Raw genomic sequence first — 25,621 nt, forward strand, 5'->3', positions numbered from 1 at the left:
TTCTCCATCACTGGCAATTTTCAAATAAAGATTGGATGTTTTTCTAAAGGATATGCTCTAGTTCAAACTCCGGTGACCTGTGTTTATACAGGAGGTCAGACTAGATGAACACTTTGTTACCTTCTGGCCTTATAATCTCTGAATCTATGGATTGTCTAGTATTGTAAGTGACTGAAAAAATCCCTGTAAGACTGTATAACTTAAACTTTACCAGATGTGATCTTAATTGGAATGTGCATTTTTCGTTTTGCTCTCACTGTACTTATCACCTTTCCCCTCAAACTTTATTCTTGTCCATGATACTTAGAATCCTAAAAATCCCTGGTCTGTGCTTTAGGTCAAAGAATATGAACCAGGTTTAGGCTCAGACTGTCCCTGACTCTCAATTTGGAATCTCAAAAATGTTTGATGAAAAGGTTCTTAAATAAAGAAAAGTTTAGAAAATGAAAGTCAGCAAGGAAGGATAGTCTTGTGGTCATGACACTGTAATGGATTCAGGAGATCTGGGTCAATTCCCAGGTATGCCACAAATCTCTCTTGTGGCCTCAGGTCAGTCTTGTAATCTCTCTATACCTCAGTTACAATCTCTCAACTAATAATTATTTTATATTATTTTATCAAGTCCCCTCTTATTTGTCTCCTAAGATAAACAATCCATCTCTTCCCTTTCTGGGCCCTTAATCGTTTTTGTTGAATATCTCGGAACCCCCTCTAGTTCTGCAATATCCTTTTGAGATGGGGTGACCAATATTGCACACAATAATACAGATGAGGCCACACGCACTGATTTATATAAAGGCATTATTCACTGTCCTATTCCTTAGGCATCCTAACATATTCTTACCTTTCTTAACTGCCACTGCACACTGAGCTGAAGTTTTCATTGACATGTGTACAGTAGTATCCAGGTCCCTTTCTGGAGCTGATACAATTTATTTAGAACTCTGTAGGGTGAATAAGTAGTTTAAAAATTTCCCTCCAATGTGCATTAGAACTTGTAGTTCTTGCATTTATCAACATTGAATTTTTTCACTATGTTGTCCATTCATCTTCTTGATTAGCTATCTAGGAAGTTCCTCAGTCCTCTCTAGTCATGAATAACCTAAATAATTTTGTGTCTTCAAATTTTGCTACCTCACTGCTCACCCATGCCCCTTCCCCCCCCCCCCACATCATTAATAAATAAGCAACATGGAAACTTGAAACATGCCACTGTTTACCAGAAAATAAAGAGACTAAATGCTCACTTTTTCAGATATTGTGAGTGATGTCTTAGCCTGCAGGTGGTTAAGTCTGCCAGTTTCTCTCTCATTAACAAATGGTGTTTCAGCCTCTCAGGTCAACCTGCCTAACTCCATGTCTGTGATTTTCCCTCTTTCGCTTTTGGCTTATAATCCTCACAGTCTTTGAAGTCAAGATGTACGATTTTCTTACCATATTAGCCATGTAACCCTGTGTTGAATTCATATTAAATTTGCTTAGGTGTATCTTGGGAAGTGAAATCTCTGTCCATTCCCTGTGCAAAAGCTATTGTATACAATATTTAATTATGTGCCTTCCCCCATCCCACTCTAGAACTCCAATTTTCTTTTCCAATTTCCTGTGTATTTCAAAAATTCTTTTGATCCTACATAGGTTTCAACCAATAATGCACAACTCATTTTTGAATACACTCTGGCGAGCATAGCTTTCTAAGTTAAGAGTTCTCCCCATAGGAGGCTGTTGATTGCCTTTGCCTACGGAGTTAGATCAAAAACCATTATCTTTCTGTCACAGCCTTCAGGTTCCCCTAGTTTTCAGTAATTTCCCATGTGTGAAATATTACTATAATCTCCGGTTTGTATTCTCCTTTCACACTGGTGTATCTCCATTGACTTCAATGAAGTTATCCAGGATTTACACCAGTGTAAATGTGAGCAGAATAATGCTCGCTAGAATCACAAGTTCAGATCCTAGCAGGGTCGACTCAGTTCTTTCTGTTCTGTATGGACTTCAGTGATCTCATGAGGCTTTTAACTGGAATAGGAGTTTACACACTTGTCTGTGGCTTATTAGGACTCAGTTTTAAAACATGATATGGGTATGAGTTGATCCTGTCCACAGCGACCAGTTCAATTATGTTATAAACAAATTAAAAATTCAATTTTGCCCACTGTATGTAGTGTACTGTGTGCTGATCAGTTGTTACTCTCCTTCCAAAAAATGGGTGCATTTTTGAGGTTCTATATTTATGTTCTTAAAGTGTCTGGGATCTTTTTGGAAGTAAGGAATTGAGTATTTGAAAGATGATGATAATTGCTTAAAACATGCATGAATCTTGTCTCACATTTACATTTTTGTGTATTACCATAATGTTTTAAACTTGTTTTCATCAGCACTCTTGTCTTATTCCTGTTATAACTGATTTTCAGGCTATATAGTAGAGTTGTAAACTCTTTGCAAGAGCTAATCAATCTACAGTTTATCAGTACTCTGAGCTAAGTATTCAATGCTTCACGTAACTTACTGCAGGTAAAATATTTACCACTATACAGCGTTAACAAGGAGTATTTTGATATCAAGAAATGGACACATTCATAGAATCCTCTTAAAAATTGCAAGTCCGGTCTTGCAAACTCTTCCACATGAGTAGCCCCATATATCTCAATGGCATTATTTGTATGAGAAATGATTCATTACCCGAGTAGGGGTTTGCAGGGTGTGTCCTCAATAAATGGTTTTACTTTTTCCCTCCTAGAGTGAAATCCTGGACCACTTAAATTCAGTGGCAGTTTTGCAGTTAATTTCAATAGGGCCAAGATTTCATCCCTAATTTCCTTGTAAATATTGAGGATTAGATTGTGTCGGTTAGATGTAGGTCTGTTCTGGGGTCCTTGTGCTTGGGCATCACTCCTAGGGAGCTTTAAGGAGACATTGTGCATCAAGGAGCCTGCCAGCAGCTCCATCCTTTGATATGCTCTGTGGCAGGCCAGTTCAGTAGGCAGTTGTGTCCAGTGGGAAATGCCATTCTCTGTCTTCCCTACCTCATTTTGGAGGAGAGAGCAAGCCACAGTTTCTTCTGAGCAGTTACTCAATTATATTTCAATATAGGTAGCTAAATCCTGGATATAAAATACCATCCAATGTTACTGTCAAAAATCACCAAACAGAACAGCAGGAGAATTAAAAATACTTGGAAAGCTCACTACAAAAATCCCAAACATAATTCATATTGATTAACAAGAATGATATTCTTAGGATTTGTTTGGTTTGTGTTTAACTTTCACAGAGTATCTCCGTTTGTGTTGAAGAGGGGTGTAAAAATGATAAATGTCATATTGAATTCGGCATCGATATGGGTATTGCATCCTACTGTCGTCATGCATTGTTTTAGGTTCCGGAATGAGCAAACAGAGTTGCTAATGCTGAGAGTGGAATTGGGGAGGGCTGTTCTTCCAGTCATAATTTGCAACCCTCCTCCTATATTTTTAAAAAAAGAACCCCCGTCACTTTCTGCTTAAGTAAAGGCCTGGTCTATCTCCCACTGAAGTCATTCAGAGGTGTTTAGGGGCCACAAGTGTTTGTGACACCTCAATAGCTCCTCCAGCTTACATCATCAGAGGAAAGTTTGTCAGCAGAATATTGCATTGTCTTGCTTATTTTTTCTTTGGACATTTTTGGGTCATATCCTCATTTGAAAAATTCTGCACATACATTGAAATCCCTCTTCCTTCCAGTTCTCCCATTTTTTAAAGTAAATGGTAGGTAGCTTCTTAAAAAAATTTTTTTGTTTTACGCATTGTGGACCTTTAGACTTATTACAAATGAGCTTAAAAATGTGACCTGCAAAATGTTATCACAAGTTACATTGAAAATTAAACAAAGAGGTTTGGGTAAAAAAGAAAAAATTGAATCAAAATACTGAGATACCATAAACTATTCTCATCGTCTAGCTGAAACCAAGGTATTGGAAGCAGAGATCTTGCATGCAAACCTGGTGTAGTAAGATTTCCAGACCAAACAGTTCAGATATAAACATTATTCAAACAGAAACTTTTTGAAGTAATTCAGTTAGTAGTTACAATATCCACAATGATCTATATAAATTATATCTAACAATTGTATAGGGCTATACTTTGATTAAGTAATCCTCACAACACCCCTGTGAGGTAAGTACAGAAGATAAATATTTTCCCTATTTTACAGGTAGAGAAACAGACACAAGAGGTGACAGTGCTGTTGTAGTCTGAAAAATGTCACTATCAAAATGGCATTGTGGGGCTCTCCATGTGTTGCTCTTTTATTTCCAGATAAAATATGTGCATATACCTTTTCTGCAAATGGAACCAGAGATCTCAGAGTTAAGTTGGTTTAAAAAAAAAAAACTTGTCAGGAATCATCCTAAAGGTTCTACAGGTCAAATTGTGCCCTCCACCACATTTATGCAACTCCCACTGTCTCTGTGTTACGCTCTCTCTGACACCTGGGGAAACCCATTATCTTCTATGATTTTGCACAGGTGTAACTGATTGGAATTTAGCTAAGAATTCTGTTGATGATGAACAAAAAGGAATAGAATCCAGTTTGCTCTCTCTTAGCTGAGCGGGCTCTGGAAAGCTGACAAGACTTCAAAGTTGTAAGAATTTATTTCAGCCAGTAAACTCTCTGACTCACAGGGATCTGTTGAATAAGAAGGAACCATTTTTACATAGTAATTTTTCAGAGTATAATTGCACTTCATGCAACTTGCCTTAGGTCACTCATCAAGACAGCCTTAGGTCACTCGTCAGGGCCAGAATTAGAACTCAGAAATTCCTGTTATCTTAGTACACACTGCATCTCTCATTATGTTTTGCACTTCTGTACTGCCTATAATCCAAACATTCTGAAACATGAATACATTCATCCAAACATCAAGTTTATAATAGTTTGTCCTGCCTTTACATTCCTGTTTATGTCTATAAACCTCATATAAAGCTTGATACACATAAATTGATGTATAGTCTTTTACCATTGCATTTAGAATAAAAATTCATTCTGACATAGTTGCTCAAAGCTCAAAACAAACTTTGAGGTTTGGATAAGTTCAGATAACTTTTTTTTTTTTTTCTTCAAACTGATATCTCATTTTCTCACTCCTCTGTGTTTCCTGGTTCCTGGGAGGAAACGTCAAAATACTGCAGAAGAGGGTATTTGTGCCGCCTTTATGATCTAACTTGAAGGAGGAAGCACCTGAACTCTCATGAGAGACTATTCTTGTGAGCTTTCCAGTGCCATTACACAGATTCAAAAGGTCAAATAGTGTAATACTTTGGCAAACTTTGAAGGGTTTTCTTTCCATTCTGAGCCACAGAACCTTTTGAGATCCACCTCTATCTAGCTATAACATCTCTGGTTAGTAAAAATTGCAATGATGACAACCATGAGATTTTTAAAGGGTTAGATTCCTGTCCTTTCTAGTGTCCAAAAGTCACTGAATGACTATTCTGTGTATTTACAGATGTAGTATCCTTAGTTGTAGGTACAATACAAAAAGGTTTTCTGGGGCAAGAATGAATTTAAATTGAGACGAAGGCTGCCTGTTAGTAAATACATCCATGGGACTTAGGATATCTCAGTGCATTAGTGTTTATACTGTACCAGATGAAACATGTAAAAGCTAGATGTTATTAAAGCAGTCCCCAAAAGTAGCTAATGGATATTCTGGCCCTAGCCATGATAGTAGCTGCCACAGAGGCAAGACTGTTTCTCGGCCTGTACTTTATCTCTGTTTGGCAGTTTTAAAAAGTGTTGTACAGTGAACACTCCTGGGACTTGCACAAAGTTGAAAAACCTAAACTACATTTAGTCTGTTTATAAAAAAGTCATGGGGCCCCGTTCTACATAGAAAAGGCCATGGAAACACATTTTTATGACTTCAAAAATGTTATATACTAGTTGAATGGGGAGGTTTATTTGATTTAATCAGCAGCCACACGGATTCTGTAGTTGCATAATAAGTAATTTATTATGGAAGTAAAAGTATTTTTCTAACTATGTCCTATGCAGCATTAGTTTGTAGTCTCAGGCTGACCCATATGGGGTGAAGGCTTTGCAAAACAGTCTGGCTGGAATAATGCTGTTTTATGATGAGCATGTCCATATCTTACAGCATACGCATCAAAAACTGTTAGAACAGACACATTATCACCAGGTGGAAGTCAAAATCCTTAGTCCATTCACGTTGTGCCCAACCTCAGTGATTAGTTCTATTTTTATTTGAGAAAACAACAATAGAAGCTTCAGAGTTGTCATTTTAAACAATCTGTTAGATGTAAATTGGGACTAGTAAGCAGGGACTGGTAAGTCCAGGAAGACTCTTCTTCCTAGTGGTTCTCCCCCTCCACACTGAGAAATACCCCAACACCCAGACTAAAGGGGATTAAGACAGAATGTGCATCAGATTGACTAGAACTATGGGGAGCCAAACTAGAGTGACCAGACTCTCGAAGTGAAAAAACCAGGATCCCTGTTGTAGGGAAACCAAACAGCCATTTTTGGCAGGAGTTAAGAAGATATGCACAGGATGAGTTTAGCCACTGAGATGGGTTGGAAGAGAGAAGAAAGAAAAAGGGTTTCTGCTCCACCATTTATGCAACAAAGCAACTTCCCTTCTTTTACTTACTTGTCACCCTTGGTTTTTTCTTCTTATTTCTTTTTTCCTTCCTTCCTTTTCCCTTTTTTTTCCATCTTGTGTATTTCCTGCAGTATGTTTAATACTTTTTAAATTCTCATTTTTTCCCCCAAGACCAGTTTTTAAATTCATTTTTCTGTTCCCTTCAGGGTAAGGGTTTTGTTTTTTGTTTGGTTGGTTTTATGTTTTTTCTCTGTGTTCAGTTTTATATTTTCCATTCTTGCACATATGTGAAGGTGCTGATTCAGGATATTAAATCATTATTATTTTTGTTTTAAAAGAGCTCTCTTTTTAGCTTGCAATGAAAATGGCTTGTGTATAACATCTTCCTATTCAGTATAGACTCCTAGCAATAGCATTTATATAATGATTTTTATATTCAAGGCATTTTACGCACATTCATCTATGCAGATCCATCTATGCCAAATTCTGCATCGCGAAAGAAAGTGGCTGTCATTCTGGTCTCCTAGAAGAGTGCTGCTCTGCTCAGATACCGATTTTGCCAGCATGGCCAGGGGATGTTATGATTCAGCTTGTAACTTCTTGGAAAATCTAGCATGAGAACTAGCAAACATTTACAGATGGGGTAACTAAGAAAGATAAATTAAGAGCATTCTTTAAGAGCATAAATTAAGTCCATCGAAGGAGTCACTCTCCAGGCTGGGATTAGGCATTGGGAATTCTTAGCCCAAAGGTCTATGCTCCGATTACTGGACATGCCAATCTCTAGTAGAAAGCATAATTTGTATATATACAAACAAAATCTGTTTTCAAAAGTTTCCCCTTGAGCTCATTGTTTTAATCCACATTGTCATTTATATCGAACGTCTGCCAGTCTCGTTTGTAATAGCAGTTACTTTGAAATTACATTTTTATTTTTGTTGTAAACAGTATCTCCATAGATACAGATAAATAAATGGAAGAGCTGAAGATGTCCTCCTTTATATAGGTCCGTGCACACTAAAAGCTCAATCCCACATCCCTGAACATCCAGAAGTTCCACTGATTTCATTTGTTTTTTACATGTACATAAGAGTTAGCCGTTTAATGATCGTGTTAAACAAGAAACACAGAGCTACAGTTGGCTTGGAAACACAGGACTGGACCCAACAGGCTAAATAAGGAGTTCTTCTAGTAATTGTAGTACATAGAAAGGTGTCATTGTACTCTTTTTCCTGTGTCTTTCCCATTAATATAGTGATAGTGGTAGGAAGAATATTATGTAGCATTTAGCTGAACTGCAGCATTGTTTTGTGGTTAATTATTTAAGTAAAGTAGCATCAACTAGAGAGCTCTCTAGACATGAGATCCAGCAAGGGCAGCAGACAATAGTAATTCCTCTCCATGCTAAACCCCCGCCGGAGGTGCTTACTGAGTGTGCACACTGCAACCTCCTAATGATTGCCTTGCTTCTAGAGCTATTAATCTTGTTTGTTGAAAGCCATGAAAATGAATTGTGACGATGGCAAAGTGGTTGTGACGCCAGCGCACTCCACTTATAATGGACGTAATTAGTGAAACAGCCGGATGTGTCTGAGAGAGAGGATTTCCCAGACCAGCTCTACAGCATTTAATACTTATTTCATTGTCTGCAAAATAGAAACTCTAGATGGAGCAAGCTTTTTCTGGGCAGTCACAGACAATATTAATGGGAAGAGAAAGTTGGCAAAAAGTTGAAAGGTGAAATGGAACAAGAGGGAGTTTCTTTTCCTGGGGGAATCCACCTAACAAAATTGTAATGAAGTATTCTGTACAGTTAAATACTCAGAAGGATAACAGTTCTGCAATTTCCACTGGAAGCCACCCAGTCAATGCTCTCGAATTTATCATTTCCAGTGGCCGCAATAAATATGTTGTTCTCTTGAAAAGTCATTACAGATATAATACTCACACGTGCCCCTAGCTATTAAAAAGAAATTAATTGGGTCAGATGCTCAGCTGATTTAATTTTGAGTCACTCCAGTGAAACAAACGGAGCTATGCCAAGTTACACAAGGTGAAGATCTGGCCCATTTATTGTTAGATTTTTTTAAAAAATGTCCTTTATGTTGTGTCTGGATTAATATATTTTCCTTCAATTGTATTCATGCTGGGCCTCCTGGTAATGCAGATGCCCCCAATCCTGTGTCAGGCTAGGGCCATTAAGACCCCATCACTCAATGATGCGTATCTTTTTGTTCTTCAGAAAGTTTAATATCTTTCCCTGGACCAGGGTCACCACCAAATCCTAACAAATTACCCATTGTGTGTGTCTTTTCTGGTTTTCTTCTTCTTCTTTCTCTTTTTTCATTATTTAATTCCCCTTTTCCTCCCATTTTCCATATTTAATTGCTACTTAACTTTTTTCAAATTTGTCTTTCTCTTCCTTGTATTATTTGTTTCTTCACCTTCTTTCTTTCTCACATTCTCTTCCTCTCTCTCATCCTTCCAGGCTTCCATCTCTCTTTCTTTGAGCTTCCATGATACATCTCTTTTCCTTCCAGTCTTTTCATCCATCCATCCTGAGCTATCCTCATAGCTCTTTCATTCTGTTCCCCTATCCCAAACACATGCACACTTTGCTTTCTTCTCTCTTTCCCTGTTGCTGGGATTCTCTCCATCTCTTTCTCTTTTCTGTCGGTGGAACTGTTACATGAATACCAGTCCCACATGCTGGGCTTCCTCTTTGGATAAATTGATAGTATAACATTACAGAAACAAAGTAGAATGGGGATGTGGGGACCAACTGGGATGCTCTTTTGGTGAATTTGATTCAGTCAGGTTTGAGTAACATAGTGCAACCAGTGGATATATTGAAGAAACAAGAAAGCCTGTTTACTGTAATGTTTCTATCCGTGATCTCTCTTTGCATTTATACTAATAGCACACTGGTATTAATCTCTTTTAGAGAGTAACATTTATACTAGAATTACATATATAGAATTATCTTTCTCTGCTATGAAAACTAGCCTTGATAGTGTAATGAAGCAAATCTAGGTTTGGAAGAAGGCCTAGATTTTTTGATTTCTAAGTCCAGGCATGCTACTGGTAGTTGTCATGGCTGTTCATTGTGTCAGTGCCTCTTGCTAACTAATGCATGGAAAGATCAAGGAAAAGGCTACTAACACACCCGTCCATCCAATGGATAAACTCTGGGTTCATAAGAAAGGGGGAGAAAAGAACCTGCAATAGGGAATGGTAATGATCCCAAGAAGGAGGTTACCCTGAGGAACATCATCTGGTAGGGAGCCACCTTTGGTCAGGGCCTGGAAATACTACTAATGATCTGTGCCTCAAAGGGACTTAACAAAATCTAATCAACAAACCTGGCAGAATGTTGAGTGGTCATAATTTTGAATAGAAACATGTAGAACTGGAATTACTTTCTACCTGCCAGAGGAACCAGCTGGATTACATTTGACAGGGAAAATCTTACTCTCAAATATTTTTCACCTCTTTCTTCTTAAGACAAGTCTAAGGTGGTAGCCTTAGATATCCAAATGGACTTCTAATATATCTTTCACAACTCTTTATTCGGATTATTTTGTGATTATAGAGTCAGTCACTATAAAAATGACTTGACTAATAACCTATATGACACAGGTCTCTCGTTTCATATCACATTGTTTTCTCTCTCTTTCTAAGGCTGGAAGAGAAAAGTTAGAGCCAGATGATGCATTGATATGTGAAGATTTGGATGGTGGAGAAAATAGCGAAGAGGAATTTGAAGAAACCACAAAATTAAAACTACTGCGCAGAATTGCCTCACTGGCTTCCAAATTGAAAGAGTTTATTGGAAACATTATAACCACCGCTGGAAAAGTTGTTGTTACAATTTTACTTGGTTCAACAGGTTGGTGCTTTTGATAAATTCGCCAAGAGTCCCTAAGATTATGCATTGTACAAATGAATTTCCAGCACTTTGGTACACTGGGGAATAACAATGGAAATTTGGAAGGAAAATTAATTGCTGCTGATTTTTATTTAAATTAGCTTTTTGGCAGGCATGGAAATACAGTGAGTTGCTTAATTTCATTTATTTATTTATTTATTTTGGTGCTAGTACTAAGTAGCCCACTCATTGTATATATTCATTTTAAAGCTATTATTATGGCCAAACTGGGAAAGAAGTGAAATGTGCATTAATAGACTCAGTGCTGGCTCCTTCTAACAACACTCACTCACACTCACATTCACACACGTCGCACATATCACACACACACGCACCCATGTCACACAATATTAAACAAACAAAACATTACTACTCTTTATTTACTGGTTTGTTATACATTCCATAATAAAAAAAATTTCAAATTTGATTTTTTTTTAATGAAATTACTAAATCAGTTGATAAAGGTAACTGTGATGACATAATATACTTAGACTTCTGCAAGGCATTCAACATACTCCTGTATGACATTCTGATTAATAAAAATAACTATATAAAATTAATGTAATCCATATTAAATGGATTAAAAACTGGTTAGCTGATGGATCATGAAAAGTAATTGTAAATGAGGAAACATCATCCTAGGGGGATGTTTCTAGTGGGGTGCTGCAGGAGTCTGTACTCCCAATGCTATTCAATGTCTTTATCAAAGAATAAAACAGAATAACGTATAACATTTCCGGTGAAATTTGCAGAAGATTCACAAAGAACGGTGAAGTGGTAAATAGTGATGGGGACAGGTGAGTTATGCAGACCAATCTGGATCACTTGGCAAAGTGGGCTTATTTGGATATAATGCATTTTAATGGAGCCAAATCTAGGAGCATAGAATGTAGGTCACACCTAAAAGATGTGAGACTATATCTTGGAATGCAATGACACGGAAAAGGACTTAAGGTTCATGGTAGATAACCAAATGAACATGAGTTTCCAATGCGATGCTTTAGCTAAGAGGGCAAATGCATTCTATGGATATATAAGCAAAGAATATAAAAGAGGCGTTCAGAGGTGATATTCCTTCGGTGTTTGGAATTAGTGAGAACTTTAGTGTAGCACTGTCCAGTTCTGGTGTCTGCACTTCAAAAAGGGTGTTGAAAAATTGAAGAGAACTCCGAAAAGAGCTATAAGAATGATTTGAGGTCTGGAAAAGATGTCTTATAGTGTGAGATTTAAGAAGCTCAATCTGTTTAGTTGGGGGGAGGGAGGTTAAAAGGTGATTGATCACAGTCTGAAAGTACCTGCCAAGGGAAAAGTTTTTTTTCTGATAGTAGATTTTTTTTAATCTAGCAGAAAAAGGCATAATGAGATCCAATGGTTGCAAACTAAAACTAGACAACTTCAGGCTAGAAAAAGGTGCAGTTTTTTAACAGCAAGGGTAATGAGCAATTGGAATAACTTACCTATGAATGTGGTAGATTCTCCATCACTGAAGACTTTAAATCAAGACTAAATATCTATTTAAAAGAAAGAACAGTGTTATAGGCTTGATGCAGATTTAGTGGATGAGTTTCTATGGCCTGTGTTATGCACGAGATCAGACTAGATGATCATAAGGGAACCTTCTGACCTTTAAATATATGAATCATTAAAATGGTATATACCCACTTGCAGATTATATACTGGAGGAGAGACAATAGCTTGGCCTAAAGTACCACGTACAAGCCTGTGATGATGCTAATACAACACAGACTAATTTACTGTTAGTGGAAGGTTCTTTTAGCACAGGTATATAAAGCTAACTTTAGTATGGACAATACTGTGTATCCTACACCTTAGCAGTGAAGGGCTGCAGGCACCCCAGGTTTATGTTAGCTTGTGCTAACATAACCCAGGATGAAAGACCCCTGTCTGCTGAAACACAACAGGAAGTGGGGATTTTCATCAGTGTAAAGAGTTCACAACCCGACTCAGCTTGGGAGCTGAAAGGGAGACATCGTCACTCAAGAGTGGGTGGAGCTGGCCAGGAGAGCACGCTGGCAGGAGAATGCATTGATTCATCCCATCCATCAGGTGGCTTCTGTCTGATGGTAGGGTTCCAAACACAGTTTAAAGCTGCATCCACCAAGGCAGGGGTTCTCAAACTGGGGGTTGGGATCAGGAGCGTAGCCAGGTGGAGGGAAGAGGGGGAGCAAAAAGAAAAAAAAAGGCGCCACTCACTGCGGCGCTTTTACTGACGGGGCAGCGCTCCGGGTCTTCGGCGGCACCTCGGCAGCGGGACCTTCACTCGCTCCGCGGGTCTTCGGCAGCATTTTGGCTTCAGATGAAGCTTCAGTGAAGACACCTGGAGCGCCGCCCCATCAGTAAAAGCGCCGCAGTGGGTGGCGCCTTTTTTTTCCCCGCTCCCGGGTGAGTAAAATTAAAAAGGTGCCACTTGTGCTCGGTGCGGGAGCGGCCGCTGCCCCACTCCCCCCCAGCTACGCTACTGGTTGGGATCCCTCAGGGGGTCACAAGGTTCTTACGGGGGGGGTCGCGAGCTGTCAGCCTCCACCCCAAACCCCGCTTTGCCTTCAGCTTTTATAATGGTGTTAAATATATAAAAGGTATTTTTAATTTATAAGGAGGGGTCACACTCAGAGGCTTTCTACGTAAAAGGGGTCACCAGTACAAAAGTTTGAGACCCACTGCACCAAGGCATGGGTCCTTCTGAGGGACAGCAGGCCACTTTGCTGTGGGATGACTACCCAGACTCAGATGAATGAGCCCCAGATCTCTTGGGATCTATCCACCTTCCATTCAAGTATGCAATTGTCAAGATTTTTGAAGCAAAATGGGCCAGATTCATCCCTAGTATGATTCCATTGACTTCAGTGGATTGCTTTGGCGATGTCTTTGGCCCATTATGTAGGATGAAAGATTCTTCCTTGGGTCGTTTCCTCCAGTTTCCTGTGTCTTAGATATGAGCATCTCCCCATCCCCACCTCCTCAAATCCCCCTCCGGGGTACAGTAGACATTTCATGAGAGTGAAAATAGCAACTTCACAAATGAAATGTTGTTTAAGTGTGTAAAAGAAAATCTACATGGGATACAAGAGAGCCCTGGGTATACACTAAGTATTACAAATATTTATGAGGTATAAATTGGATTACTTTTCATCCATATTTGGCACTTACATAGACCACATGTACCGGATATATTGTAGATGCTCTTTTATTTCCACAGTACACAGTATCTCACTGACTGGGACACAAATTTCTAGTGATATAAATTCAATGATTACAAGGGAAACTTTCACACCATATTCATTACTCATAGTATTTTATTATCCTACCGATTATTTTACAGAAATGTAATCAACTTGAAATCTAATTTTTTTTTAAAAGTTAAAAGTACTTTCAGGTACAGCACCTACCTCTGCGTCTCTCTGCTGGTTTGGGGGTTTATGAACACAAATTCTTGTTTTTCTCTCCTCTTTTACTGTGGGAAAGAGCTGTACAAACTAGGAACACGAAGTACTCAGAGGAAATATCGAAATTGACTATATATAGTGTGACAGACCCAGACCACTGGGGTACAGGAGTCTGGTAGAGGGCAAATATACTGGTCACTGGATGAGTAGTTTTCTGTTCCCTGAATGACCAGAGCAGGGGCTGCACTAGAGTAATCAGGAACCTGCTAGAACCAGTTAAGGCAGGCAGGCTAATTAGGACACCTGGAGCCAATTAAGAAGAAGCTGCTAGAATCAATTAAAGCAGGCTAATCAGGGCACCTGGGTTTCAAAAAGGAGCTCACTTCAGTTTGTGGTGTGAGTGTGAGGAGCTGGGAGCAAGAGGCGCAAGGAGCTGAGAGTGAGAGGGCGTGCTGCTGGAGGACTGAGGAGCACAAGCGTTATCAGACACCAGGAGGAAGGTCCTGTGGTGAGAATAAGGAAGGTGTTTGGAGGAGGCCATGGGGAAGTAGCCCTGGGAGTTGTAGCTGTCATGCAGCTTTTACAGGAGGCACTATAGACAGCTGCAGTCCACAGGGCCCTGGGCTGGAACCCGGAGTAGAGGGTGGGCCCGGGTTCCCCCCAAACCTCCCAATTGACCTGGACTGTGGGTTCTTCCAGAGGGGAAGGTCTCTGGGCTGTTCCCCAACCCACATGGTGAATCTCTGAGGAAAGAAAATCCGCCGATAAGCGCAGGACCCACCAAGATAGAGGAGGAACTTTGTCACAATAGGCATGGCAGAATTTGATTTCATAATTCTTTAATTACAGTAGATGTTGAGATTCAAAAAGTTAAAGCTTTATAACCATTAAACACAAATTGTCAACATCACATGTCAAAATACATCAAACTCTAAAAAGTTATCAAGCAGCGTTTTTCTTACTCTGCCTATCTGTAAATTTCTATTAATACTGATGGAAACATTTTTTTCATCGGTATGAAGTTAACATTTACTAATTTAAATCTAATCCTTCTAAACCTAGCTACCAAGTGTTGTTTTTCATAGAGTAAGCAAAATGAAATATATACATCTATATATGTTTTATGGCATTTTTCAGTTAATAGCAGTCTGAGATGTTACCTATAATAAGTAAAAACTATCAAAACAGCAATGTTATTTTGAAATTGTTTTGATAAACTACATAATGTTTTAGGATTAATAAATGTTTTTAACGCTAATATTCTCAAAGTATCCTCAATATTTGTTTTTGCAGGCATGATGTTGCCATCTTTGACGTCAGCTGTGTATTTCTTTGTATTTTTGGGGCTGTGTACATGGTGGTCCTGTTGCCTAGCATTTGATCCGCTGATATTCAGCTGTCTGTGTGTATTAATGGCTATATACAGTGCGGGGCACTTGATCGGACTTTATCTGTACCAGTTACAATTCTTTCAGGAAGTTGTTCCCCCAAAGGACTACTATGCAAGGTAAGAGACCTATCTACATTATTTAATTATAGACAAGTGCTGCACTTTTCTGATGACAGATGTTGTTGCAATTGCTCTTCCACATTACAAATAATTTAACATAGTTTTAGGAAAATAGTGTAATGCCAGGAAAATCCATGTTCAGTCTTTGAGAGTCAAAGCATGAAGTAAACTTGATTGGCCTTAGAGGCTTCTCTGTGTTAGAGATGACAACAATGTGCCTTTTTAGGCAGGAGTAATCCACAGTGGGAAAGAGAGGGGTTCTCAGGCTAAAAAGATAAGAGAAACCCAGAAGATAGAATGATCCACGGACTAAGGGAATTGGCAGTACATCACCCGGAACATACACACACGTTTGTGGCAGTGGAGACAAGAAGATATCAAATACAACATTACTACCTCTTGATTGGTAGAGAGTGTATGTACATTATTGTCATTGTCAGTGCACTTACTTTGAACTGAGGGCTACTTTGACAACTTGCCAGGAGGTTGAGGATCATGCCTACTTTGCATAATATTAGGCAAATTGCATGAACCCTTCCTTACCTTCAATAATATAGAGGTATATCCTGTGCTTATACACCACACAGCAGTTCTGTGCTCATACACGCAGCCTGGACGCTTGGATCAAAATGTAACATGCTGGTGTCTGAAGTTTCCACACAGCACCTCTGTAATAAACAGCTATTGGATGTAAAACATACAAGAGGAAATCTTTTTTTTAAAATCGAAAGGATATGAAGTCATGGAAGTATTTTATTGGTTAGTACGTGTTCCACTGGGTTGTGACCTCAGATTGCCTTTATGATAAATAATGCTTATGGCCATTATATTTAATTGAATTCAATTAAATCTAACTCTTTAATTTTCATGTTGTCTATAGTAAGTTTCATGTTACTTTCAGCTATTTTAAATTGAAAATGAAAGAACACTTGATGAGGCAGAATTAATCATTTTTTGTCTCAAACCAATTCGTTAAAACAATTGAAAAATAGAGTCTCACAACTGTATATGTAACTGTTTTCATACAACAGTTGGTACATTAAGTACATTGGCACATTACTTTCAGTTTCTGGCACTTATATTTTTCGACATTTTATTTATTCCACAACTACATTTTGTAATGTTGGGATTGCTGACTTTAGGAGGATGATCTAAGTAGCCATATGGTACAGGGAATATAAATCTTCACATGTATATCAGAAAAGAGATTCCTAGATGTAGATTCTTTTGTACCATCTAGAGGCCAGCTTAGGCAATTGTATGAATTCGCATAACCTAGAGGGAGAAAAAAAAGAAAAGTATTTTTAAAGCAGATTCTTAAGCAGCCTAAAGCACTTCTTTTTCATAGGTTTATAGATTCCGAGATTAGAAGGGACCACTAGGATCAAGTCTCACCTTCTGTATAACACAGGCCATAGAACTTCCTTTTGCTTCTTTTTTAATATGTTGGGAGAAAATTGCAAACATCCCATTAACTACCTGTGTACTAGGATATGGCCCTATATTATACACCAATAAATTCTTATCATGGTAGAAAAGCTTCTCTAATCTGCTTTGTAGTGTGCTGCATAGTATTTTTACTTAAAGCATTAAAGCACTCTCTTTAATTTGAATATTTACAAAGACTACTCTTCTTTTCACTTATTTCAAATCCACACGTGAAAACAGCTAAAAGTTTGCAGTTAATGTAGTTTAGATCTTAATTTTTGCTTTAAATTTCTTTGTAAATAGTGCAGTTGTGCTTTTTCATAATAGAATTTCACTTAAAGAGGACTCCAGTGAGATTCCTAAAGATATAAGACCTCAAAAAGCTGAAAAATTCATATAATATATTACATGATTTGGGGCATGTTTTTTTTATTGTCTATTTACATTTCTCATTATCCTAAACTCTTTAAAGTACCAAGTTTAATTAGCCACCTCTTAATGAAAGTTTTAGAATAAAAATAATATGCATGAGTAAAACATCCTAGTAAATATGCAAAGTAACTTGACAGTATTGCCAGAAAAGTTGACTCTTGAGCTTTAGAAACTTAACTGTTCTTATAAATATGTTATGTGACTTAAGGATCTTATATTCTAAATTACACAGACAATAATGTTCAGATGCATAATGTACCAGAAGATAAGTGAGCCAGTAGATAGTCTAATCTCTAAGCAGTACATGTATCTTTTTGTAATCACACATCTTGATCTGATGAATTGATATTGATGGGCTTTGTGGAAGTAATAACTTTAGGAGAGAGCTGAAGAAAGAGCAGTAGTTGTATTTGTTGGCTATTAAAGTATGTACAAATCTGAGAGTGGGAGAAAGCCACAAATATGGTATTAAAAAGAGCTGCATGGGTGGTGCTTAGGCAGTGGATAGAGGAATAGAAGAAAATGAGATACAGATGTATTTGGGGTGGTACAGAAAAATATTTTAGCATTTCCTATCCTACAAGAAATTTGGTATATTGCTCTTTTATTCACAATATTTTCAATTTGAGGCACAAGTTTGAGACTAAGGGGGGATATGATAGAGGTATATAAAATCACGAGTGGTGTGGAGAAAGTGAATAAGAAAAAGTTATTTACTTGTTCCCATAATATAAGAACTAGGGGCCACCAAATGAAATTAATGGGCAGCAGGTTCTTCTTCACCCAGCGCACAGTCAACCTGTGGAACTCCTTTCCCGAGGAGGTTGTGAAGGCTAGGACTATAACAGGGTTTAAAAGAGAACTAGATAAATTCATGGAGGTTAAGTCCATTAATGGCTATTAGCCAGGATGGGTAAGGAATGGTGTCCCTAGCCTCTGTTTGTCAGAGGGTGGAGATGGATGGCAGGAGAGAGATTGCTTGATCATTACCTATTAGGTTCACTCCCTCTGGGGCACCTGGCATTGGCCACTGTCAGTAGACAGGATACTGGTCTGGATGGACCTTTGGTCTAACCCAGTATTGCCGTTTTTAAGTTCTTATGACCCATTAATACAAGTGGCTGGCTCACACACGTAAATCCCAAGTACATTGAGATAAGAATCATATTCTTAATATATTTTCCAGTTATTCTTTTATTTGTTCTGTATTTTGCTTTTCTTTTTCTCTTTCCTATCCAAAATATATTTTAATAGTCACTTACAAGAGGCAGGGGGAACAATTCTTAGCTTTGTTAATTTATGTGAAAATCACATCAGCTCTTTGTACTAAAATCATTGCTAGGGAAATCAGTTCAGCAAGTATGTGTTATTGCTAGCGGGGTGGGGGGGGGTGTTGGCTTTGTTACAAGGAGAAAGTTACTTTCACCCATGCACAAAATAGAGAAGATCCACCTGAAACAGGGCTTTTATTTCTTTGTAAAGTTTAAAGAGTCTATTCCCTGGTTAGATTCCTCCCTTCTCTCACTTTGTGCAGATGCAAGGGCAGACATTAAAATAAATCCTGTTGAGCTAATGAGGGATAATATTTCTCTCAAAGGAGTAGAAGGCTGGACTTTTAAAAGCTGTTAACATTAACATTCCTGGGTTCACAAGAAATGTATGAGTTGTTTCTGGTCAAAATAACGTGTCTGCTTTGGATAGCGAAACACATCAGTTTGCCAGCATGTCACTTTATGTCAGATTAGATTAAGTTAAACTACATCCGGACAAGTGGGGAAGTTCTGATGTTAACTGTATTCATCTGCTAATGTTTTCCTCCTATGCTGTACCTTTAAGAAACCCCCACTTCAAAATCCAGCACTAGTGATAAAAATAAAAGCATCAATTGACCGCTTGTATGAGAGAGGCATATCCGAAAATAAAAACAGGATGGTGCCCATTGGTGAATTTGAATGTTTTGATCTGAATCCTCCTGGGAAGCTGCAGCAATAAATAAATTAAAACATAAAAAGGATATGGAAAAATATAGCACTGTCTCTTTACCATACTGCTTTATCTAGGATAAATCTATGGAACTTTCAGCAATCATGCCACAAAGCCTGCTTATATTTATGCCTCTGCTATATGCAGATGTAATTTTCATGCCACATTTCATAAGACACAAAATGGTTCTGCATGTATTGAAGCCTGATTAGTAGACTGAAAAGTGGGTGGTGTTGGTAGTGAGGAGGTAGAGCCAGGGCACTCATTATATGCCCTTGACATTCTGCAGTGGCCTGGCTCCTGTGGAGCTGCATCTTCAGTTTAAAGATATCTTTCCCTAGACCAGTTCCTGGGGGAGGGAGGAGGTACAAGCAGTGCCTCTCTTCCCGGGGAACAGTGTCCCTTGCTGGTGCAGAAGGGTGCAGTTTGTGAGACCTTTGCCAGTGAGGATGAATCAATCCTTTAGTTAGGACTTAGTGCTGTAAAGTTTCAAAGTACTGAACAAATATTAATTGAGCTCTTGCCAGCAAGACCACATTGCTTCTGTTACCTTCCTTTTAAACACACATTCTGCCAATTCTTAAATACAGATTCCTTCTAAATTAACTAATTGCATGATCATTGATAAGTTAGTGATTTACTGAAAGGGAAAAGCTGCACCAACTCAAAAGGATATAATTTTTAAAAATTCATTCTGAAAATATCATATTTCTGCCATATATATATGTGTATGTGTGTATATATATATATATATATACATATATATATACACACACACACACATATATTCTTTAGATTGACTAATAAACAGAATGACAGATATTTAAAATGATCTTAGAAACTATATACAAAGTGTGGCATCCTGAAAAAATATGCAGCTATATGTTGGCACTTGCACAAAGTGTTTCCTGCAGTTTTTTCAGGTATGGTTTATTTATGTAGTATCTAGTATGTTGGGTAGCAGAGGGCTTGCCAAGATGAAGAAATGGGATCAATCTAATAAGATAAGGCTTATCTCAAGTCATTTACCTTATTCTTTCGCTAAATTGTTAGTATATTCACCTAATGATTTATCCTTTAGGTATGTAACTAACAAGTTAATGTGCTTCCCTTCCAAGCAAAGCCAGATTTAGTGTTTATAACTTTACAGTTTAAAAATGAATGAGTTTGTCTAGAGAATGAGTTTAACCTTATAAATTAATACAAATCTAGACAATCTAAGACAAAAATTGTAGTTTGTTGTCTTTATATTGTCTGTATGGAGATCACTAACTTCTGGTGAGGGCCTTATCTTGTGGTGTCAATCGTCTGAAAGGCAGAAAGCACCTCAAGTCCAGTTGAAGTGAATGAGAGTTGAGGGTGCCCAGCAAGTTACTGTATTAGATCCTGAACATACAGGTCAAATCTGAGACCTTGTTCTAAGCATAAGGGAAATTGCCTTCTGAATAACGTCTATTTATCTTTTATGGGGTTTACTTTTTATAGCAGCCATCACAGTAGAATCTAAGCACATGACTACTCTAGGTCGTCTTCCACTCTGATCATGCAAAATACTGGTAGAGTCATAATGGCTGAATTATTTGCATATTTACAAAAGAGAGGGAATTTTTCCCTTTCCCTGGGCCCAACTCAGAACTCTTCATTTGAACATCCCCAAGAGCTGGGATCTGGATTCAAAGTTTGCAGCCCAATCCCTTCTCTGCTATTCAAGGGGAATAAAATGTGTATGCATGGTGAATGAAAAAATGTCTAGGAAAAATAGTGACATTGGTAACTCAAATTAGTCACAGACACAAATTGCATTGCAGCAGTATATTCTTTCTCACAAATTAATTCTCTAGGTTTCTTCCCCTCTTCTCCCCCTCCCCCGAAGAGCAAGTCTTAGAGACAAGTGGAACGTTCTTCTCAAACCACAAACCCACTGGACCTGGGCCTGCCTTGGAGGCCCAATACTGATAAGGATGGCCAATCAGAAGGAAAATAGAAATCCATTTGTATGTTCTATATGGAGCCACTATATGGATGGAGTAGACTCTCTGCTCCTTGTGTCCCCTTTCTAATCTTTCTAGGCATTGATATCACACTTGACAGCATGATGTCTGAGTGCCCTGTGTGGTGGAGGAAATGAGTGGATTCATGTTACATGAATCCTATCTGCTGCCCTTGCCCCTTACCCATCATCCTCTGCCAGTGAAAGCACACTGAGCACCTATAGAGCGGTATTCCAGACCACACAAGAGATGGGCCTCCTGTCTCAACACCTCTCTTCTCACAGCAGAATTGCACTAATTATTTTGCTAGGGAGCCTACTTTGACTTGATTTAAGAGGAGGATTTACCCCTAAAAGAGCAACAGAGGTAGCTAATTGTCATTGTCCTCTCACTAATTTCCCAAGGGAGATGCATATTAATAATGAAACATCCCAGAACTCAGAACACTAGTAATAATATTTAGAAATAATACCTACGTAACTCCCATAAAGTTTTAGGTCTTTTTTGCTACAGGTGTGGCCGGTTCTGTTAGCAGCTTGGAAAGGCACGTTCAAGCTCTTGTTGGTAAAAGGCAATACTTGTCCTTACCATTATACTAATCTCTTGCCTGTATTAAATCTAAACTATGAGGTAGCCCAAGGCATGTGCTGTTCTGGATAACACCTTTCTTTGGAGGTGTTTTGTCCCAGGTTTTCATCCACCAAACAAGCAAGGACATGATGAGCTTCATTATATGCAGCAAACTCTCCTGTTAGGAATCATTTCTTTACTGCTGGGTGGCTCGATGAATCATGTATTTTCTAACTGGTTTTGATGGTCAATACTCTCTGTGAATATCCCATCTCTACCGAGGGCTGGCCAAACACAGGGCCCTTGCATCTGTTATTGTGATATTATACTTAGTAATATTTGGACTGTAGTGGAGCCCACTATGTACTAGGCACTTTCCAAGTGTCCCAGGCAGCTCACAATCTGACATGACAAGCCACATACAAAGTGTTGTGCGGGAGAGAAAAAATATAGGACCAGATTCTTAGACCTGCTCTAATCACATTACACTACTCATTCTATACAAAGGTAGCAGAAACTGTCTCCCTCTTGCCAGTTGAAGATTCCCCTGGAGTTTGGGAATTCCTCAACATGTAGTGCTGGCATAGCTGATTTCCATACTACCTCCCTGCAGCCTCCAATGTAGAAGGCAGTGAGGAGTATGGCTGAAGTGCACTGTACTCCAGCTATCCCTAGTCGGGGATGGTCCCTTGGGGACTTCTGTCAGACAGTATAGTGTAAAGCAGCTCCTTAGGCAAATTACTCTGTCCAGGGTTAGGGCTGAGATGGAACTGGACAGAGAATCAAATATCCAGAACCTGCTGCCTGACAGATGTCCTTGTCCTGCTGTGCCAAACGGATATTGGCTGTAGCTGAGAATCTGGCCTCAGGTTTTTTTTAACTCAGTGTTAGTTTTTTACCACTGCTAGACAACTTAGACATTGTTAGTTAGCAGTTATTGTAATCTTCATGATAGAAGTAGATCTAAAGGAGGGATATGGAGGAGGATGAAATAATGGCTTTATGGACTAGTTCAGAAGGGTATTCCATGTGTAAATCTAGAGGTGGAAGAAAGCAAGAACAGCTGTGGAAGAGGCTGACAAATAGACAGTCAAGGCTAGCATCATTGTTGGAGCCAGGGTTGGGAGGGCAACATAAGAAATGAGTTGAAAGGGAGGGAGAAACAGAGTTGTGAAAGATGTCAAGGATGACAGAAAGAAGTTTGAACTTGATGCATTGCAGAACCATCATCTTCAGCTTATAAAATCTCTAGTTATAAAGATATATTTAAGGAAACCCATCTATCTGCAGATAATTATTTTTATATCATGCAGTCTTCTGCAAAGAGCAGTAGTTCTTATTGAGACAGTGGATTATTGTATCATTAATTACTAATTATTTCTGTAAACTGTTACTCATACATATTTGCTGTATCTGCTCTATCTATGCACAGGATACTAACTACAGAAAAATACAGAGTGAAATTCAGAATGTCCACTGGGGCTCCTGTTTCTTTATGTCAAGATACAAAATATTTTTTTTATTTTGAATAATTAGAGTCTAGATTTATCCTACTGATGACCAAAGCCTTCACAGTAAAACAAAGCTTATGGGATAAGATGTTGGTCCTGTGATCCGTGTTTCATTCCTGGGCCTAATTTCTTATTTACTGGGCCAGCAGGGCCAGGGCTTTGAAAGTAGGGTTGCCAACTTTGGTTGGATGAATTCCTGGAGGTTTCATCACATGCCATTATCTTTAATTAAAGATTAATCTTTAATTTCTGGAGACTTCAGGACAATCCTGGAGGGTCAGCAACCATATTTGAAGAATGGGAGTGCTTCCTGTCTCTTTGCATTGACCCATACTGCTGAGCTAGGAGTGGCATGAAGTCCCATTTGGTCCTATTAGTTGAAGAAGATGTCTATGACCTGGAGCATTTCAGAGAGGATTGGAAAGAGGAAGTCTCCCAGTGAGGATGGAAATGGGAGGATGAAGACTGAGGACAAGTCACTGCCTTCAGAACTTTAAGGATAAATGCTGGAATTCAATACTGTGCCCACTTTTAAAAAATAACTCCACCCTTTTAACGTATATTTTTAAACATTTTATTAACTCAAACAAGGAAAACTGAAAAACTGACTCAATTCAGGCCACATCCCAATAGCCGTGTCTGTCCCCACTATGTCAATAATCCTAACACTTTGGTTTTCACTTACTGTTATTAATCCCTATATAGCCAGTGAAATTGCAGGCATTTCTTCTAAAATCTGCACAGCAGGTGCTATGTAATGAGACTCCCCTTGCCTCACTGCTATGTCCAAAATTTATGTAGTAATTAGACATTTAATAGAAATACGATATTCTGTTAAATTGACAAGAAGTTAAATTAAAAGAGGCAGAAAGACGGTGTTATTTTTATAAACCAGGACTCACAAGGAGATATACGGATGATGGAAAAAAGTTACCTTGGCTATTTCCTTAGCTACAAGACAACACTATATTTCTCCTGAGAGACAGTGTGATTGAGAGAGTTACAAAGAAGACCTCACGTTTCTATTGCTTAGAAAGTCTTCAGAATGCTTCTCTGAGAAGTCATCAGATATTGAGTCATGCCATGACAGATCAGCAATACAGTGATTAAAATAAATGTGCTTTGTTTCTTGGCCAACTGCCCAAAATAAAAAGTAGAAAAACACAACCCATGTTCACAGGTGCTTCATAACTAAAAACTAACTGAACTGTGTATGCCGTAATGCAGAAACTGTAATACCATAAGTATTGTGCATGGACCCACATCAGCCCCTGTTGAGTCTTTGTCATTGGACCCAATCTTGTCTTTGCACTCCCCTGAATCAAGTGACTTCACCAGGCTAGTGTTTGCTGTGTGCTACCCTTCCCAAAGTGGAGTTAGCCTGTCTACATGAGTATAAAGGTTGGTGCACAGTGACTGCGCTGCACCTGTGTTCCCTGAGTCAGGGGTGGTTGTGCTCAGTGCTGCTACTTCTGGGTCATGGATGGTGTGCTTCAGGTCTCCTCCAACACCAAGCTAGCCCTTTTAGGGGTTTCATTGTACCTTAACATTATGGAATTTTTGCCATTGACTTCAATGGGGCCAGGATTTCACCCTGTTCTTCAATAGAACAATACTGTAAGATCAAATAGGGTTTAAAAAAATGTAAACTATTAATATTTTATTTTGTTTTTAAAAATCACCTTGAATTTCTGCCTGGGATTTTCCTGCCTGTAAGGAAAGTTAAGCATTCAATCTTGTAGTTTATGAGCAGTTCCGCAGCATACCCCTTCCATCCCCCTGCCTTCCTCTCCCCCCCCCCCCCCCCACACACACACTATTCTCTGACCTCTCCAGAGGGCTGTCAATGGACCACAGCACCACAAGAGGTCTTACCTTGCCCACTTTCAGAGAGACAAGAGGAGAACCAGAGACAGTCAGACCCCTCTGTACAAGGATCCCCACAGAAAGATCTTGGCCAAAGTATGTTTAAAGATACAACATTATAATTATGATCAATATTTTCAAACATTAAAGTTAGGATATTTAGGTACCTGTTTTTCAGAGGTGCTGAGCACCTAGCAATTCTGATTGAAATTTTGGCTCCTAACTTTAGGTTCCTTCATTTGAAAAATATTAGCCAGTATTTGTAATGTAATACATACATCCTTAACTGTGCTACTACAGATATTATGGCTTTTAAAACACACTTTCATTTTCCTTAATCTAATTGATATTTCTCTGTGCTGTTGGTTTACTTTTTGCCCTTCACTCCTCATGAACAGTGAAG

At 38.6% G+C, this 25,621-nt stretch overlaps 1 protein-coding gene across 1 annotated transcript in view; it reads left to right on the top strand.

The window, feature by feature from the left end:
* The window catches only part of PIEZO2 (piezo type mechanosensitive ion channel component 2), a 279,377-nt gene that overhangs the window by 109,823 nt on the left and 143,933 nt on the right, over positions 1–25,621 (top strand). The window contains exons 4-5 of the mRNA XM_026661020.2: positions 10,277–10,484; positions 15,221–15,434. Coding sequence (XP_026516805.1) covers positions 10,277–10,484; positions 15,221–15,434 — 422 coding nt within the window. The remainder of the gene's footprint in view (positions 1–10,276; positions 10,485–15,220; positions 15,435–25,621) is intronic.

Source organism: Terrapene carolina, unplaced genomic scaffold (genome assembly GCF_002925995.2).
Source record: "Terrapene carolina triunguis isolate 2854851 unplaced genomic scaffold, T_m_triunguis-2.0 Scaffold58, whole genome shotgun sequence".
Lineage (NCBI taxonomy): Eukaryota > Metazoa > Chordata > Testudines > Emydidae > Terrapene > Terrapene triunguis.